Source organism: Puccinia triticina, chromosome 7A, assembly GCF_026914185.1.
Source record: "Puccinia triticina chromosome 7A, complete sequence".
In the NCBI taxonomy this organism is placed as follows: domain Eukaryota; kingdom Fungi; phylum Basidiomycota; class Pucciniomycetes; order Pucciniales; family Pucciniaceae; genus Puccinia; species Puccinia triticina.
Window position 1 is genome coordinate 897,803 of NC_070564.1, and position 18,715 is coordinate 916,517.

The 18,715-nt window shown below is 51.9% G+C and overlaps 1 protein-coding gene across 1 annotated transcript; it reads left to right on the forward strand.

The window, feature by feature from the left end:
• Positions 1-13,722: 13,722 nt before the first annotated feature.
• PtA15_7A107 (uncharacterized protein) lies at positions 13,723-16,325 on the forward strand (the record flags this gene model as incomplete). Its single annotated transcript, XM_053170679.1, has 3 exons — positions 13,723-14,045; positions 14,203-14,289; positions 15,656-16,325. 3 exons carry the CDS (start codon positions 13,723-13,725, stop codon positions 16,323-16,325), a joined length of 1,080 nt encoding a protein of 359 aa, XP_053021936.1.
• Between the last annotated feature and the right edge of the window lie 2,390 nt (positions 16,326-18,715).

Below are 18,715 nucleotides of genomic sequence, written 5' to 3' on the forward strand. Positions count from 1 at the left end.
TTTGACTCAGCCTGGACGGTCGACATTAAAGAAGCAGGAGGGTATTGGCGAAGGTACGGCGAGGCAGTCCAATACCAAAGTGAGCTTTCCATTGTGTGCATCTCTGAGTGTGGAAGGATCAAAGCACTACCACAGCGCCACTGTGGTGAGCTGTTACTCTGCGACAGGGACGAGTGACAAGCGGAAAGCGGGAATGGACGAGGGCGGAAAAATTGGTGCGGAAACCAGGAACTGCGCGGCGGAGGCGAGTAGTGTACAAGTAAGTCCTCCCAAGTATGCACTTCCGAGTCGGCTTTCTACAAAACCCTACCATTGTGCCATGGTCGTGAGCGAAATGAGACGTCCGCGCAGGGGTTTGATTGTGGCTAGGACGATCGGCGACGACGGTGAAGCAAGAATGGGCCGGGTCAACGGTGGGAGGTATAAACCAGTGGCGAGGAAGGTGCGGCCGCGGAACCTGGCAATGCCGCAGGAGCTCAACCCGCCATTGAGGGAGATCAAGTGGAGCCGGGATCCGTTCAAGACTCCTCTGCATTGGGTTCCGCCAAGGTTCGAGCCGACGAAGCGGATTACGACGGAACGGATGGCCAGTCTCAACTTTGGGCCACCGGAATGGCTCCACGAGGAGGAGTTTCACTTATTGGCCAAAGCTATTACGTTGCGGGAGAAGGCGTTGTCATTCGGACTGGAAGATCGGGGCTTACTCAAGCGGTGCATTGGGGATCCTTATTGAATCCCCACGGTTCCGCATGATCCATGGCAGATACGGCCCATCCCTATACCGGCGGCGATTTGTGGGGAGATGACAGAACTGGTGCAGGAACGGTTGCGGACAGGGTTGTATGAGCAATCATGCTCCAGTTACTCTAGTCCGATCTTTGCGGTAATTAAGCAGGACAAGAAGAGTCTGCGGATCGTGCACGACTTGCAACAGCTTAATTCGGTCACTATACGGGACGCTGGATTACCGCCACGCATAGAGGAATTCATTGACACTATGGCGGGGCGGGTTTGCTATGGTCTGGTGGATGTAATGGGCGGATACAACCAGCGGGAATTGCACGCGGAGTCAAGGCCGCTGACGGCGTTCGAGACGCAATTGGGGCGCTTGCAGCTTACTCGGCTTCCGCAGGGGGCTACCAATTCGGTGGCGGTGTATCAGGCGCAGATGTCCTGGATCCTTCAGGACGAGTTACCTCACACGGCGCAAATATTTATTGAAGATGCGGCCGTGAAGGGACCAAGGAGTGACTACGGCGGAGCGGCGTTGGCGAAAAATCCTAATATTCGTCGGTTTATCTGGGAGTATGCAGTGGCGCTGGAGCGGGTTTTGTTTTGGATCAAGGAAGCGGGCCTTACGGTGTCAGGAAAGAAGTTTGCGGTTTGTGTACCGGCGCTGGAGGTCCTAGGGAACAAGGTGTCTAAAGACGGACGGTGGGTCGCGGAACCTAAGCAAAACAAGATACTGGATTGGCCGAAACCACGCACGGCGTCTCATATCCTGCAGTTCCTTGGGTTATGTAGTTTTGTGCGCATGTTTATCGAAAGGTTTGCGGAAATTGCGAGTCTGATGCGGAGATTGACACGCAAGAATGCGGAGTGGAACTGGACCCAAGAGTGTGATGAGGCGTTCGCAATGCTGAAGGACATAGTAGGCCGAAAGATCTTGTTAAAAGAACTCAATTATGATAACGGCGGGATTTGTTTGGCAGTGGACTCAAGTGAGTTTGGTGCGGGCGGAGTACTCACCCAGGAAGAGGATGGGAAGGATCAGCCCGTGCTGTATGAATCGGTGACGTTTACAGATGTGGAATCGCGATATTCCCAGCCAAAGTTGGAGCTGTGCGGAGTGGCAAAAATCGTGCAGAGATTGCAACACATACTGTGGGGCGTCTATTTCAAATTACTGGTCGATGCGGATGATCAATTGTCCGTTGCTGCCTAATGCCCCAATGACAAGGTGGGTGGCATTCTTGCAGTTGTTTTCTTTCGAAGTGGTGCACGTGCCGGGCAAGGCGTTCACGATGCCAGACAAGCTTTCCCGCATTCCCCTGGGTGACGATGAGGATCAATTTGCGCTGGCGGAACAGCTGGATGTGGAGCGGCGGATTCTTGATGTGCGAATGGCGAAGGACGCGGTCGCGGAGGAGGGTGGAGGCTTGCCAGTGACTCAGACGCCGAGGTATGAGTACTTGGTGGTGTTCCTGACGACTCTTTGTTATCCTGCGGGAATTGGTCCAACAGTTCATTGCTGGATCAAACGTAAAGCGGCGAATTTCTTCGTGCATGAGGGTCAACTATGGTGTCGGAGCGCACCGGTACACTTGGTGGTAGTGACTCGGCGCATTGATCAGGAAGCTGTCCTGCGGAGTTTACACGAGGAGCTGGGTCATCGAGGCAAAGCAGAAACTAGAGGGAGAGTTCAGTCGCGGTTTTGGTGGCCGGGTGTTACGAGAAGTGTGCGGCAATGGGTGCGGAGTTGCGAGCAATTCCAGAGGCGTAGTCAGCGACTGCCTAAAGAAGTTGGGAAACCTACGGAAACAGACACGCTTTTCAGTAGGATATCAATGGATGCGGTGCACATCAAGGCAGGGAAGTTCAAGTACCTGATCGTGGCGCGAGATGATCTTTCCGGTTGGGTGGAGGCGCGGCCTCTGGTGAATCTTACGGCGGCGAAAGTCAAACAGTTTTTGGAAGAGGACTGGTTTGCGCGGTTTGGGAGTGTGCGACTCATCACGGTGGACGGCGGTGCGGAATTTCGCGGCGGCTTGCAGAAATTGGTGGAGTCGTGCGGTGCTAAGTTTGGCAAAGTAACAGAGTACTACCTTGAAGGTGCGGGAATGGTTGAGCATGGCCATCAGCCGATCAAGAGCGCTCTGGTGAAATTGTGTGGCGAGGACAGTAAGAAGTGGCAGCAGTATCTGCCCGCTGTTTTGTTTGCAGATCGGATTTCCACTAAGCGGACGACGGGGTATTCGCCGTACGAGATGTTGTTCAGGTGCCAGCCGGTCTTGCCGGTAGATATAGAGATGTTCACGTATCTGGCGGTGGATTGGTGGAAAGTTAAATCGGCGGAGGACCTGCTTTTGGTGCAAGCGGGGCAGTTGTTGCGGCGGGATTCAGTGATCGCAAAGGCGGCGGCGCGCCTTAAGGAGAGTCGTGCTAAGGCGGTCCGATACTGGGACCTTTGGTGTTTGCATTGCTTGCAGGATTCTCTCCGCAAGGGGGAATTGGTTCTTCTTTACAATCGTAGCCTCGAGTCTCAGTGGGGCAAGTTGTTTGCTAACCGATGGAATGGTCCTTATCGCGTTGTGTTGCAATTCCCTGGTGGAAGTTATCAGCTGGAGGAACTGGACGGGACGCTTCTGAAGCGGCGGGCGGCGGCGACGCATGTCAAGCGGTTTTACGCACGGGGTTCTACGGGTTTCGATCAGACCGCGGAATCGGATGACTCTGAGGAGGAGGTTCGGGTCCCTGAGGACGCCTTTTCTTCAGCAAGCTCAGAGGGTGCGGAGGGCACGGGCGCGGCGGCTAGCGACGAAGATTCTGGTTCGGAAGCTGCGTCGGAGGAGGACAGTGCGGATCAGGCACCTCCGCCGTTGCGACGGAGTCGGCGTTTGCGGACCGCTGGGGACAGCGCTAAAAAGGCTGGGGCAGGGAAAGCCGTGGCCAAAAGCCACAAGTGATTATTGGTGAGGGGGTGCGCTATCTGGTCTACAGCCAGGTTACATAGCCACCCCAGAATATTTGTTATCTTATAGAGTTCGGTTTCATTTTTGTTATGCGTTTCACTGGCTTGTTGTCTATCTGTATTTCTAGGTGCGGGGTATGGGGATTTTGTGCGGAAAATCCTTCTGGGGCGGACCAGGTACCTTGCGGAATTTCTCTCTTGTGGATTGCGGCTTTTCTGGTTTTTCTTTTGTGGATTACGTTTTCTCTGGTTTCTCTCTCTCATGGATTGCGGTTTCTTTCTGAATGGTGTATGGTAAAAGGTGGTAAAAAAAAAAAAAAGGATAAAAATGGAAAAAGGAAGTGCAGGGACTAAAGTGGTTCTCATTCTGGGGCGGTCCAGGCACTTATAAAAAATTTTTTTGGGATGGCGGACCTTTGTTTTTGCTCACTTTGCTTTGGATTCTCAGTAGCTCTCTCTAGGCGGAAAATATCCGGGTGCGGAACACAGACTGCGCGTGTATTACGAGCATTGTTTCCGCAGGATAGGGCTATATACAAGGGGGGAGACGACAAAAGAAAGAGAAGAAAAAGCGGGAAAAGGGAAGCTAGGGAAGTCTGGAGTCAGAGGAGCGGCGGGTACGCTCCGCAGGGATAGGAGCGTCATAGTCCGCGGCGGTGGGTTGTGCGGGGTGCGGCTTATTCCGTAGCGCTTCCTCCATGTTCTGTCGAGCTCGTAGAGTACGTTTGTCGGCGGGAACAACAATGGCTAGCTCGAGTCGTTCGACGAGCTGGTTGATGCCGACAAGGAAGAATGCGTACCTACGGCGGCGTTGTGCGGGCGTTATCGCGGAGATGTGGAGCAGAGCGCGGTACATATCGCGGAAGGCGCATACGAAGTCGAGTACGGCGGCGGCGGGGAACACGGCTTGTTCCCAGAGGGGGTTGTCGGGGAAGGTGTCGCGTGGGTCGCGGGAGATTTCCGCGAGTTGGCGATTTAGCAATGCGGCTTTGGTGTCCGCGGCAGGCTCGGCAGGCGGCGGTAGGTGGATATATACCAACAAGGCTCGAGGGCGTGGAGTCGGAGAGTCAGGAGATGCGGCTCGAACAGTAGCGGCTGACGGGGCAAGGAGTCGAGGCGCTTTTGAGTGGTATCGGCCGGCGGAGAAGGCAGGTCCGTGGACTCCAACGTGTGGATCGAGGCGGCGCGGGCGGTTCTGGCTTGCGGAACGGACTGCGGGGAGCTGGGCGGCAAGCCAGAAGGAGTATGGGACGAGTCTTCAGGTGCCATCTCGGTGTCCCTTGCTGGGGTGGCTGGAGCGGGAAAAGCGGTCAATTGTTAGCGACGGCTCGACAAGTAGAAGCGGAAAGTTACTTACCGGGAGCCTGGGGAAACGTGGGCTCTGGAGAGAGAACGATTGGCGTTGGGTCACGCGGATGAGCGGAAAAACGGGCTGCAAGACCCAGAGTCTGAGAACCGGCTGGGCATGGACGCTTTGAGGATCGATCCGTAAAATCCGCCGAGGGGCGCTTCGAACCAGCAGTGGGAGAAGGCGCGGCAGCCGATGAAGGTCCAGCAGTAGGTGTCGATGCGGGTTCTTGAGGACGTTTGAGACGCTCGTCGACTAAAGGTCTGTTGACGCCGTGTTTACGGGCCCACGCCTGGGCTCGTTGGACGTATTCTTTGGCGCTCGAGCAGTCGGCACGATTGGGTGGCGGCGTCATAAGGTCTTCACCGTGTGCGGAGGGCGACTTGGTGCGGGAACTGACCGAGATAACAGACGGGGAACGTTCCGCACGAGAGCTTTGGGATCCAGACAGCGGTGGACGGTTTTGAGATTCGCGGTTTCTGCAGGAGCTGTTGGATTTGGGAGTGAAGGCGGAGCAGCGGCGTTTTGAATCCCTACAGTTGTTACACGCACGACCAGCGCGGGAGTAGACGCAGGTTAATCCAAGTTGAGTACAGCGAACGCAAGCTACCATGTTGAACGGGAAGAGATGGGTGGGAAAGGAGGATGATGTGTATGGGGATGTGTGACGAGTGTGGGAGCGGGCAAATGTGTGGGAAGATCCTGGGGGCAGGACTTCAAAACTGGGGCGGATGTGGTGATTTATATAGGCGAGCGCGGTAGAATGTCCACGCGGGGATAGCGCGGGTAGGGAATGCACAAAGCCGCTCAGGCAGGGTGCATTCCGGTGACATAAGCACTGAGGATGAGGTCAGGAAAGCACGCTAGGAAAGCTTACGGAAAGTCACGCGCGGATTGGAATGCACGGATTGTGGATTGCGGATTGTGGATTTTGGATTGGGTATTCGGATCGGAGCGGAAAAAGACAGGGCTGGATTGCGGCAGGACTACACACGTGGACTGGTAGCAGCGGCGCGTCAGCGGGTGAGCCATGACAGCCCGAGCGGGTTCCATCAGCGGGTGGAACCAGGGTGAAGGCGGTGGCGAGAGAACGACTGACAGGGGCTAGACAGAGGACGGTGGGAGGGCAAGCGTCGGAGAGGAGCGGAGTCTGGGAAAGTGACCAGCGGGATAGCGGGCGGAGTAGGCGGACTAGTGCGGGAAAGTGTCAGACGTGTGGGATCGGGTGGGAAGGGCGATGTGCGCGGAGGGGAGGACGGAAGGGGGGACTCTTGTATCCTATTATCTTTATCCTATCGAAGGGGGGATTTTTGACTCATCATCATTGTACTTACAACTACGGACGTACAAGAGTTATTGAGAGATTATCTGTGTTCTTATCCTTATTCAAGAGTTACTTGCGGATTTTTGTGCTTACGACGTGCGGAGCTTTATTCACTCACGGATTATTACGCTATAGATCAGGCTCAGTAGAGGAGCGCTGAAGGCTAGCGGAAAGTAGCAGTGCGGAGCCGAGTTACCGACAATCACACAGCCCGGACATCAATATTCTTGAAGGAGGCGGTTAGCGGACATTCTTCACCAGCCAACCAGCTTTCATTCTCACACCGTGAAAAAAACCATCCCAAAACATTGTCCAATGATTTTTGCTCATTTTGGGACATTTTATTTTTTTGGCTCAGCATGCTCAGGCCCTGTTTGGCACTGAAATACAGCCATTCCAAAAAAGCTTGGCTTCTTTGGAAGGAATTTCCGCTGGAAATTTGTTCTGGATTTGCCAATGTATTGTGTTTTGAAATAAGTTTGGACTCAAAATTGTGAAGTTTAGGATTTTTAAATGAATTAATTATGGTGTCAAAACCCGATGTGGTGGCCCCTCTTGTGGCCAGCTAGTCAGGAGTATCACTGCCGCCAGCAAGATCATCAAGGCTCAACTTCCCTCTCACTCTTCCTCACTCTTCAAGACTCAAGAACCACTCCCAAGACTTCAAAATCCTCAAGGTTCATAGTTCAGAGTCCCTTTCCCCATCCCTGCTCAATCCCCCAACTTTCCCCCCCTCTTCTCTCTTTCCACTTCCCCTTCCAAACACTTTTCCCATTTCCTTTCTTTCTCATTTCCTAGCTTCCTTCATTTTTCTTGGTCCTAACACAGCACCTGCTGTGGGTTTATTCCCTGGTTTCTTTTTGGTTTCTTTCTCTTCTTTTTGTTTTTTGTCTGCCTTGAGTGTGTTCTGCCTTCCCTTCCCTTTTCTTTCTTTCTTCTCTCTGTCTCATCTCACTCTGCTTCCTTGATTTCTTTGTGCTGTGTTTTCTCTTTTCCTGTTTCTCTTGTTTTGTTGTGTGTGTGTGCGCGCGTAGCGCGCGGAGGATGTGATGAAATATATGTGACATGTCACCCGGAGTCCAAGTTCAGCTCGAACTTGGATGATGGGTGGCCATGGCATTCTGATCCCGAGAATACGGTCCATCAAGAGTTTATTAATCATATTTTCAGAGTTCAAACTTTTGGGCTCCGCCCGCCAATCACCTTCATCCAGAATTCCCAGATCCTTTCTTGCCTTTTCTCTAAGATAACATTCCCCAACTTCTCAAAACAACAACCGCCGCCGAGGATCCACACCCCGGCAAACATCTCAAAACCACCACCAACCAAAGCTATCCTTGATCTTTTTCTGCGCTCATCTCTACGGACCACCGCCACAAGGGCATCCTTAACAGCAACAATCCCCTCACACAACTCCCGCCGCTTAGCATGGACAGGAGTCCCTCATTTGGTCCCCCGAGCCGGGATCAAACCAGCGACCTCAAGATTTACAGTCTCGGCTGTGGTTTTGAGGCGCTCTGAGTGGTTTCAAATTTTCTTTTTTTTCTTTGCTTCTCTTCTGGATTCTCATCGAATCATCTGCGCAATCAAAGGATTACTGAAATTCCCTGATCTTATTTTCTTCAACAAGGACAACCGGCCATTGCGTTCTCCGTGCCATCTTCATTCGGACGCTCGTGCTAGTCGTCGTTTAATTGGATCAAGACGTTTCAGGAGCCTTTCTTCCTTGGAGCTTTCTTTTTTTTCTTTCTCTTGTCTCTTCTTAGGGTTCAGCGGCGGGGCACTTAGGTTGTAGAAGTAAGTCCCCACCACATTATAAGTTGCACCTCCGAAGTCTACTCGTCTCTTGTCAAAACATCATCGCCACTCTGTGAGCCGCCTCCGTCGTTTCGTTTGTTTGTTCCGAAGTTTCATTCGTCATGGCCGAAGTGGGAGGCGACCCGCGACCCGCTAAAATGAAGAAGATCAAGCCGCAAGAGGGCTTGAAATTTGACGTCTCAAACATAGAGCGTTTCTTGGCCGACTACGAGCTAGCGGCCGAGCTGGACAAGGCTACAGACTATGATAAGGCTCGACAGGTCGTGCGCTTCGTCGAGAATGGCGAGACGCGCGCCGTTTTGGAGACGCTTGAAGGCAACGCTCCGCCGAATTGGTCAAAGCTGAAAGCCGCTATGCTCAGCTACTGGGCGGACTTTGACACGGCGCTTTTTACCGAGAGGGACATCACTAGTTTGGTGGCCAAGTGGGTAGTAAAGGGCGGGGTGTCGTCGGTCTCGGATTATCACGAGTTTCGCAAGGCCTGGGACCCGATCCAGGCCTATCTTGTCTCCAAAGGGCACATTGAGTCCGACGAAGAGTTGAAGAAACAGTTTTATCAGGCTTTTTCTGTTGGGTTTCAAGGGCGCATTCGGGACCAGATGATTAAGGACAACACCCTAGTCACGACGGCGGACAATTGGGCACGTTTTCCGGCTTTCAGGATCCTCCGTAGTGCGGTCGATACTGTCATGAAAGGGCATATCTCCCTTTCTTTTGAAGACACCCGATCCGCAGCCCCAGTAGTGTCACCCTTCCAAGAGGCAAATGACACCATGAAGAAGATGCTAGCCAATCAGCGACCCGCAGTATCGTCCTCGGCCCCCAAAGCGGATCCTTCAATGGATGAACTCACCAAAATGTTCAAGGCATTCAAGCAGTTCATGAAGCAAGGAGGCGGAAAGACCGGGCCATTGACGGAAAGGGGTCCTATGATTTGTTATTACTGTCACCGGGAGGACCACGGGACGTTACGCTGCGCCAAGCTTCAGAAGGACAAGGAAGCTGGCCTGGTGGAACAGAGGGGTAATAAATACTTTTTGCCTAACGGCACCCTCATTCCGTTTGACCGGAGCCGTCCGATTCGCCATGTAGTGGCTTCATTTCAACCCAATCAGTCGTCGAACCCTTGATCTCAATCTCCTGGACCTCAACCGTCATTGCACTCAGCCTCCGTGGAGTTCAAGGCTAGCTGCGGATCTTTGGAGCAGTGGTACCCCCCGGCGGTCTCATCGCAGTCGTTTTCGGGTGCCTACGAGTCTGATCCGGCGGGAAGGAAGCGGCATGAGGAGGCCAGGCCTTACAAGGCCCCCGTGGCCCCTCAACCCCAACTGAAGCGCCCGATCCGGAAGCCAGCGGCTGTCTCTAAGGCCCCCCCCAAGTCGGAGCCGACTGACGAGCAAGAGGTCTTCGATCGTATTATGAACGACCCGGATCCCCAACCCTCTCGGCAGAAGGATCTCCCAGCTAGATCTGTAACCCCACCAAAGACTGCGTGTTCGCAACCCAAAGTGCGGTTTGAGCGCGAGGTCAGTCGAGACCATCCCGACGCGGTGGAGGGCCTCATTAAGAAGATCTTCGACCTCCCAGTTTCAACAACGGTCGCTGAAATTTGCTTGGTGTCCCCAGCTGTTTCTGATGGGGTGAAGAAATGGGTTTCTCGTCGTCGCGTGGAAGTGGGCCCCAAGGATTTAAAGGTTCACTCTGGAACCTTAGCGGAGGGGCTTGAGTTCAGGGAGTCCGCTCCAGACCCCTGCCTATATTCCTGTCCCCTGGGCTACCTGGCGTGTCTCGTGGGGACGGGAGAGAATGCAGCCTCGCCGTTGATCAATTCAGGATCACAGTTGAACATCATATCCGACGCAATGGCGAACCGTTTCAACCTGACGCCAAGAGTAAACTTCAGTTCAGCATTATACGGTATCAACAACCAGGCCTTTGAGCTCATTGGCGTGGCTGAAGACGTCCCGATTCGTGTGGGGCGCAGCATTGTGGGCACCTGTCATTTTTGGATAACTCAAGCAGACAGTCCTTTTATCTTGGGCCAACCCTTCTTGATCAATTGGGAGGCTACTCTTTTGTTCTCCCCCACAGCAGGGGAACAAATCATCCTTCCCAACTCAGAAGGCCGGAAAATTGAGTTCTCACTTTGTCCAATCGAGAAAGGACGATGGGAGTGAGAGTTTCCGGTGCATGGTTGGAAAGCGGTCTTGACTCACTGCGGGCGCATTTTGGAGTTGCCCGAGGGAGCAAAAGACCCTTCTTTTTTATAAGGGGAGTTGGTCCATCAGCTGGCGGTTTTAATCTAGGGCCTTGCACTACGTCAGCGTATTCAATTCAACCCTCAGAGGTCCACGGTAGCGATTTCTTTTTTTCTGTCTCTTGACCTTTGACTCCCGGTTTGTCCTCCGAAAATACCAAAACTCAAAAACAACGGCAAAATCATAAATTATCAAAAAACATTGGCTCTCCTATCTTTCAGTCCCCGTTTCCTCTCCTCTCTGAATCATTTTCCCTCAACCCCTCAAAAGGGATGCAACTACCTTGCGGGGAGTCCCGCGCAGCAGAAGGCTTAAAACAAGGGTATGCCGCAGGGGCACTAAGTCCCCTCCTTGGTATGCATCTCCGGGTAGCTACTACCTCCGTGTCAAAAACATTACCTTTGGCCACACCCGTGAGCAACATGTCGGACCTTTGCTTTCTTTCCAATCCAGGCAAATCCCCGCCTTTCCTGTCTCGTCTCCGCAACAAGACTAAACTATCTTCCGACACTTGTCTCCGTGACAAGAATAAACTAAATCTTTCTTTGGGCAATCTCCGCGATGAGAATAATCTGGTTGCGTCCTCCGTGACCCTCCGCAACGAGGATAAACTAGTGTTGTCTGCAAAGACCCTCCGCAATGAGGATAAACTTCAAATTCTCCGCGACAAGGGTAAACTAAAGATCCTCTGCAATGAGGTTAATCTAGTATCTCAACCAGCTCGCAACTGGGTACAGGCGGAAGGAGGTTGAGTGGATTTTGGGATTTTGTGGAGGGCTGGGAGAAACAAAGTAAGTTCCTCCCAATGTGCACCTCTGGGGCTGGATGCCACCAAAGACGTCGAAACCCTACAATCTGCCCTTTTTTGTTTGGACTTTCTTTTGCAGATAAATCGGTGTTTGAGGATACGGAGGAGCTACGGACGTGGGGCTTGCTGCAGTGTGGTCTCAGTTATCATGCTCAGGTTGCGCTTGCGGATGCTTGGAGGCGTGGGGAGTACTTGGTGTTCGCAGCCAAGTACAAGCCTGTCGCGCACAAGATCAAGCCTGTCAATGCCCCAATGCCGCAGGGACTCAATCCTCCGCTACGACGCCCCCCTCTTTCCCGCAATCCGTACCAGGGACTCCCCTGCTCGTTGGCGGGGCCCTTTGTTCCCAAAGGAAGAGTTAAGGCGGAGCGCCTCTTGGTTGTCAATTTCGGGCCCAAGGGCTGGTTGTACCCGGACAAGCTTAATCTCATCAAGAGTGTTCTTGCGGAGCGCAACATGGGCATTGCTTTCAACGAAAGGGAGCGAGGGTTGCTGAAGGAGTCTTATGGGCTCCCGTACATCATTCCTGTTGTTGAGCACAAGCCTTGGCAGAAGCGCAAGATTCCCATCCCAGCTGCAAAGCTCAACGAGTATACCAAACTGATACAAGAACGAGTCAAGACCAGCCTATATGAGCAATCAACATCTTCATACTCAAGCCCGGTCTTTTGCGTCCTCAAGAGCAACGGGAAGCTGCATATCGTTCACAATCTTCAACCATTGAATAAGGTCACGGTTAAGGATGTGGGCGTTCCCCCGGCGACAGAGGACTTTGTGGAATCCTTCTCAGGGCGAGCGTGCTACGGCCTTGGAGATATCATGGGCGGTGGGCAGTCCAATATGATGGCAAGTAAAGGGGGGACAGTATGCGCTGGCGGCCAGAATCATGCACCCCCCGCATCTGTTTGTCTCCCTCCAAAAATCCCACACAGCAGTGAAGGCTGATTGGTTTGAGGGAAGCTAACCATGATCAACTTATACTCCACAGTTTAACGGTCAACTGGCGATCATCCAAAGTGTCAACCTTTCCCCTTTTTCCGCTCTCACCCTCATTTTTCTTTTGTCCACTGGTCTTTTGTTTCTTATTCTTTTATCTGGTTATTTTTGTTTTCAAATTCATGTTTTCTCTGTTTGTTCTGTTCTCTTTTTCTTTGGTTTTCTTTCTCATTTTTTTGTTGTTTTGTGGTTGATGAGGGGGGGAGTGTTATGTCAAAATAGCACTCTTCACGTAAGCTAAACATCAGCAAGATTGAAATAAAGTTTATCCCATTGTGTCAGCCAATTTGGCTGGGAAAGTATGCTGATGTATATCTCTCACCATGGTCATAGATTTCTTACGTGAACAGTGCTAATAAGGGGGTTCACGTTAGCCTGATTTCGGCTGCTTGTCACGGATGGTTTCAAATCTCATGCACGCTTCCTGCATAAACTTAAAAAAAATACTGCATAAGCATTCCCTTCAGCAAGGCCTTCAAAGGGGAGGTCTTGCTGAGAACTCTATTTATTTTCTAGAATATCCTTTCATAGACCTGCATGAGCAGCCATCAATTTTTAACAAGGTTTTTTGACTGATTTCGAAATCAGCCTAACGTGAACCCCCCTAATATGTCTTTACTTACAAATCCATATTTTTCCATGTTGTCATTTTTGTTTGGTTCACATATTTTCTATTTTTCTAGTCTATTATGGTTTTATGTTTCTCATCAACCAAACTATGTACTTAGAGCTACTATATATACTCTACTCTGCTCTCGAAATACAGTTTTCCCTTGGGGGAGTTTTCTTCATCTTCACGGCAGTTGCGCGGATTAAGGTTTCGCCCGTCGAAACTGCCGTCAAAGACAAAACACCCGCCTGATTGACTGCCCACCTGTCGGCCTCCGGTCAGCCGGCAAACTGCCAGCCAAATTAACAGCCGAACGCCCGGCACTTGACTTCAGGCAAGTTTATCATAACTTGCCTGGGGTCGGTTTGCCGATGCACCCGCTTGACCGGATAACAGCCGGTGAGAACAGTGGCAAGATGCCGGCCTCCAGGCTAACCCAAAAAAAGGGCAGAGGGGGCCAAGACAAAGTCCGCCCAGAGGGACACGTCACCCTCGGCCCTCACCCATCCACCCGCCTCATTAAGTCCGCTCATCGGATCACCACCACCCTCCATCACCCCCGGCCCTCACCCATCCACCCACCTCATTTTTTCTAAGTCCGCTCATCGGATCACCACCACCCTCCATCACCCCCACCCTCACTAACCCACATCCTCAGACATGTCCCTCTGACCTCTTGCATGTTCAGATTACCGTGCTGGCTGCCGCTCCCACTCGCACTTGACCGATCTTCCTGATAGTCGACGACGATGGGCTCCATTTCAATGTCATGCAGGTGAGTTCCTGCGTTCAACGCATTGTGGTTCGGAGAATCTGAAGCAAACGTTCAAGATGTGTTTGATAAGGCACGTGCTGCTGCGCCACGTGTGATGTTTTTTGATGAGCTGGATTCGATAGCCAAAGCTCGTGGAGGCAGTTCGGGCGATGCAGGCGGTGCTGGAGACCAAGTGTTGAATCAGATTCTGACGGAGATGGACGGGATGAATGCGAAGAAGAACGTGTTTGTGATTGGTGCTACGAACCGACCTGACCAGATTGATCCGGCGCTCCTCCGACCGGGACAATTGGACCAGCTGATCTATATCCCCCTACCGGATGAGACCTCTCGAGAATCGATCCTGAAAGCCGCGCTGAAGAAGTCACCCCTGTCGCTGTCAATCAACCTGAGATTCCTTGCCCAATCCACGCATGGGTTCTCTCGGATCAAGATATCAGACAATGTGTGTACCACACATCTGATTTATGTATGATGGATGAGAAGCTGAATAGCTTATTTATTTATTTATTTATTTTTTGATGGCAGATGAGATGTTCTCGACGAACTTGCAACAGAGTCAAAGTTTTGGTAGCTCGTTCAAGTTCCCCGAGGTTGAAGGGGGGGCTGGTGGAGGTGGAGGCAGTGGAGGGGCTGCGCAATTCGGGCAGGATAACAAAGAGTGAGTATTGCTTTTGACTTGTTAGCAGCTAACAGACAGGGGCTGATGTGGTTTTGGCTGTGCAGTGATTTGTATGCTTGAGTCTTGTTATCTGCCTCTCCAGAATCCTCCATCCATCCCCCATCCCTGTCTGGTGCTGCTTGGCTGTCTTGTGCTTGTGCTTTTGGGCAGAAGTTAGTTGTACTAGATTACATAGTTTTATAGCCTGTTGGCAATTATTCACCACTTTTTAGTTAGACTGTGTCGGCTGTGCTAGGGGCTGCTGCGGCCCTGATTGATTTTGTATGGGGGCTCGGGTTCGACGGCAAATTGCCGCTGGGGTTGAGCCACCCTTACTTTTGCCAGCCGCTTGTCCAGTTGCGCATTGGCGGGGGTGCCGCCAAGTTCGGCGGTCCGCTTGACGGTTGACGGGAGGCCGGCATGCAAACGGTCAACACTGGCTGGGGGGGAACCGTCAAATTGACGGCCGAACTTTGGCCGGATTGGCGGCGTTGTGGAACCGCTGTGTTCATTTTCAGGATTCACTGCTCTACAGGCTGGGCCCCAGGCTCGTCAGCTCTCACGCCAAAATCGGTGGCTTGGGGGCAAGCCTCTCTGTGAGACAGAGACCCTGCGGGGCTCTCCTCCAGAGAGGCTTGGTTAAGCTCGGCCACAGCGAGCCTCCCACCAGGGGGGACTTGTGTTAAGTTTAGGGGATACTCGCGGTGCCCTGCTTGCCCCCCCACAATCTCAGCTTGATTGCACACTGCCTGATCGGCTGGGTTGAGGCCCCAGTAACTGGGAAATTGGAATCATTTGATGTGCTCGCGGTGCCCGACCGAACCTCCACCCGACATGCTCACCGGACCTCGATGCCAAACAGTCGGTGCCAGTGGGACATAAACAGTTTGCTTTTGTCTGGGTTACCTCCCCATCTCCCCAGAACCCATCCTGTGTCGTCCATTCACCAGCCTGCCCTTTCCCTTTCCGTGCCACACACTTCTCCATCCAGCACATTGCACCCATTGCACAACGAAACTGAAGGACGTGAAACACTCCCCTTCCGGCATTCATCCGGTCCACTGTATGAGAAATATGTAAACATGCTTCAGGATCTCAATCGGCCATTCCAAAGAAGCCGAGGTTTCAGAATACAGTCACATACTACTGAAACAGGAGTCTTCTTCAGTCTCTTCACTCTCTTCGAGGATTTCAGAGGGAGGACTTGCAGCTCCAAACTTATCGCACTGAGCGGCGCCAACAGGTCTCATCTGGTATTCTCGTAGGTTTAGTTATCTCCATTTCTACATCCCACTCGAAGGCCTAAATACCATCGAGTTGACCAGTGCCATCGCAGCATTCTCACAGGCCATAATCCGTCTTGCAGGCCACAGGACAACATGCACGCGTGGATTCATCGATGGCTCGTCACCCTGCTCGTCGAAATCACCCTTCTTACGTTGGTCACCAATGCGATTCCACTTGGAAACGTAGCTACGAGCTATCCTCAACCCCCGCGCTACCGCGATCAATTCGGAAACGTACCCACGAGCTACCCTCAACCCCCCGGCTATCGAGATCAGTTCGGAAACGTACCTACGAGCTATCCTCAACCCCCGGGCTACCATGATCAGTTTGGAAACGTGCCTACGAGCTATCCTAAACCCCCGCGCTATCGCGGTCAGTTTGGGACTGATTCCGGTCCAAATGATTTGCGTCCTGTCAACAACAAACAAGAATATAGCCAGGAAGAACTTGATGAGGTGCTCAATAAGGTCAAGGCGATCAAGAATAAGAAAAAACTCGCCCGGATCGGCAAAAGGGTGAACAAGATCAACAAGCCCAAATCATGGCTTGGCAAATTGTTCGAGCGTATCCTCAACTTCCTCCGACGCAAAAGAAGAACCCCTCCTGCCGTCGGCGTTTTGGAGCAGACAAAGGCAGTCGGCCAGGCAAGCGTGGCTCCGGTCGTCACTGGAATCTCTCTAGGAATCTTGTCCGCCTGGGTGCTATGCGCGTCCGCAAGAATTGCCGATGTTTTTCGCATAATCCCATAGCGCATCCTTCCCCCAGATCTACCGGTTCATCAGTTTGATTGGTTTATTTTATTAATTTGCTTCTTTCACTATAAGACTCACCAGGACTCATACACAAATTGCTCCAAAAGTCATCGTTCAAAACAAACACCCCTTATCCATTTGATAAAAAAACTGAAATAACATGCACATTTCTCTCTGTTGGATATAAACATTTTCTTCATTTTCACACCGTTGAATCACATCACAAAACAGAGAGCGCAATGTACCACAACCACAAATGCACTAGTACAAATATGTGCATGTGAACCAATTAGTAATGAAGTGGATCGGAAGATCGGAAAGGATGTCGATGTTGAGCTTCTCGATGATTCAAATCGGATGGGAAGGCCGAGGTTTCATGTTGAATCAGCATAGCAATGTTTGAGAATTTTCTAGTTGCCATCCTTGCTGGTATTTGTTGGGAACGGGTTGGTAGGCTTGCCGAAATCATGATTGCCACTTGATAATGGACAACCGGCTGTATAAGTTGTTGCAGCCTGTCAGTCCTGTCTGAGCAGAGCAGGCCAACTTGGACTTCCTCGAGCGCAATCCGGGCTGATTCACAGGCTTGTTCTTCAAGGGCTGGCCCGGATCCGATGATTAAGGAGTGATGGCTTCCTGCTTGGTGATCGGCCCTGTGGAATCGCGGTTTGCGGCAAGCCTGATGGGCTGACGGTGATTAGTCACGGCACTAAGAAGTCTTGCGTCATCGACGAAGGGTCGATCAGCCTCAGGCAGTGCTCATATCGTATGCACCTCAGCTTCGTTCCTCTTAAGTCCGTATGTAATGTGTTTTGTAGAATGCTTGGACGGATGGTCCTGTTGCTGTGCACAAATCATGGCATTCTGTAATTCCATTTTTTTGTTTTTGCCTCGCATTGTGTAATAAAGATCATCATGATCATTTTCACTTCGGTACAGGCGGGCTCCGTATGGCAGAATGATGGAGATTAAACTGGCCCTGTGCCAGACAACCCCATAACTATAGCACTCAACTTCACTCTTGAAGTCCAACCATTAAGCAAAACACAATATCAGTCCTGTCCTGATGATGGTCATCGTATGAACTCATTGTGGTCGGTTCGGGGATGGTTAAACTGTATAGGAAATCATGCAAGTTAACCGTCTGTTAAACAACTCTTACTCAGCGCTCATCAGTACCAACCTGTGAATCTGTACTTCAATAACGGTTATGTGAATTTTACAAATCATATTTTACACCCGGGGAGTCCATCCACGGGGAAATCACGCGGATTCCACGAGGACTCCACGTAGTAGCCGCGCGCGAGGTTGACCTGTGTAACCTCCAACCAGCCAGTGTTAGAGCATCTCCACCGCGGGCCCGGTATTTGGGTCCCTATTTGGCTCAAATAGGGCCCCAAAAAATGATATAGGGCCCGCGCGGATCTTTCTTTTCCACCGTGAGGGCCGTATTTGATAGGTGAAAGATCGGTTGGGGCTGCATTAATCGGTGAAAGTGCAGCCCCCGGGTTGGTGAAAGTCCACCGATTGGAGTTGAGGGTGTGTGAAAGTTTGTGAAACCTTCCAAGGTGGGAAGGTTTCACATGGGACAGGGCAATCGGGCCGGTCCCTATTGGGTTGTATATATACAACCCAATAGGGACTTTTGACCGTGGTCCCTATTATAGGGCCCCACATAGCGACCGCGGTGGCTGTGGTTTTTGGCCTCGCGGTCCCTATTTGGTCGCATAGGGACCCGAATAGGGACCGCGGTGGAGATGCTCTTAGACTGGGCTCGCGCGTGCACGCGAGCCCAGTCGTGGACTGAGAATCCCTGCAAGATGTTGGAAATCCCTCTCGATTGAAACCCGCTTCAATCCCGCGCAAATCTGAGACTCTGACTGCCACTCCACACCGCGCCTACACTCCAAAGCTGGCACACACACTCCAAACCCCATCGCCACCTATCGCCACCAAGAAAACAACTCATCAAAAACAATCACATAACAACTTGAGGTTAAACTGTCGCGCGCGATTGTTTGAGTTGCTGCTAGCTGGTAAGGTTTTTTTTTGGCGCCCATCAACCAACGTCATCTAATGCGACTCGTCGCCAATTGATAGTCTCTTTGCTCTGACTAGCCTACTCCTTGGGGTCCCATAGATCTTGCTCGGCTACCTCCCTCCAAGCCCCTCAGCGCCCTTCTTGTTGCAAGTCATTGTGACATGCACTACCTGAATTGACTGCTCGGACCAGTAGTTCTGATGAGTCCTCGGCCTGGTCTGTCCAAACAGTTCTCAGTCATGGCCGTCCGATGAGATGTCAAACAGCCTTGTTCAAGCAGTCACCAGAAGTGCCCATCGGCTCAGACAGGCAAGTCGGACCTCTTGTCGGACGGCCATATCCGAGA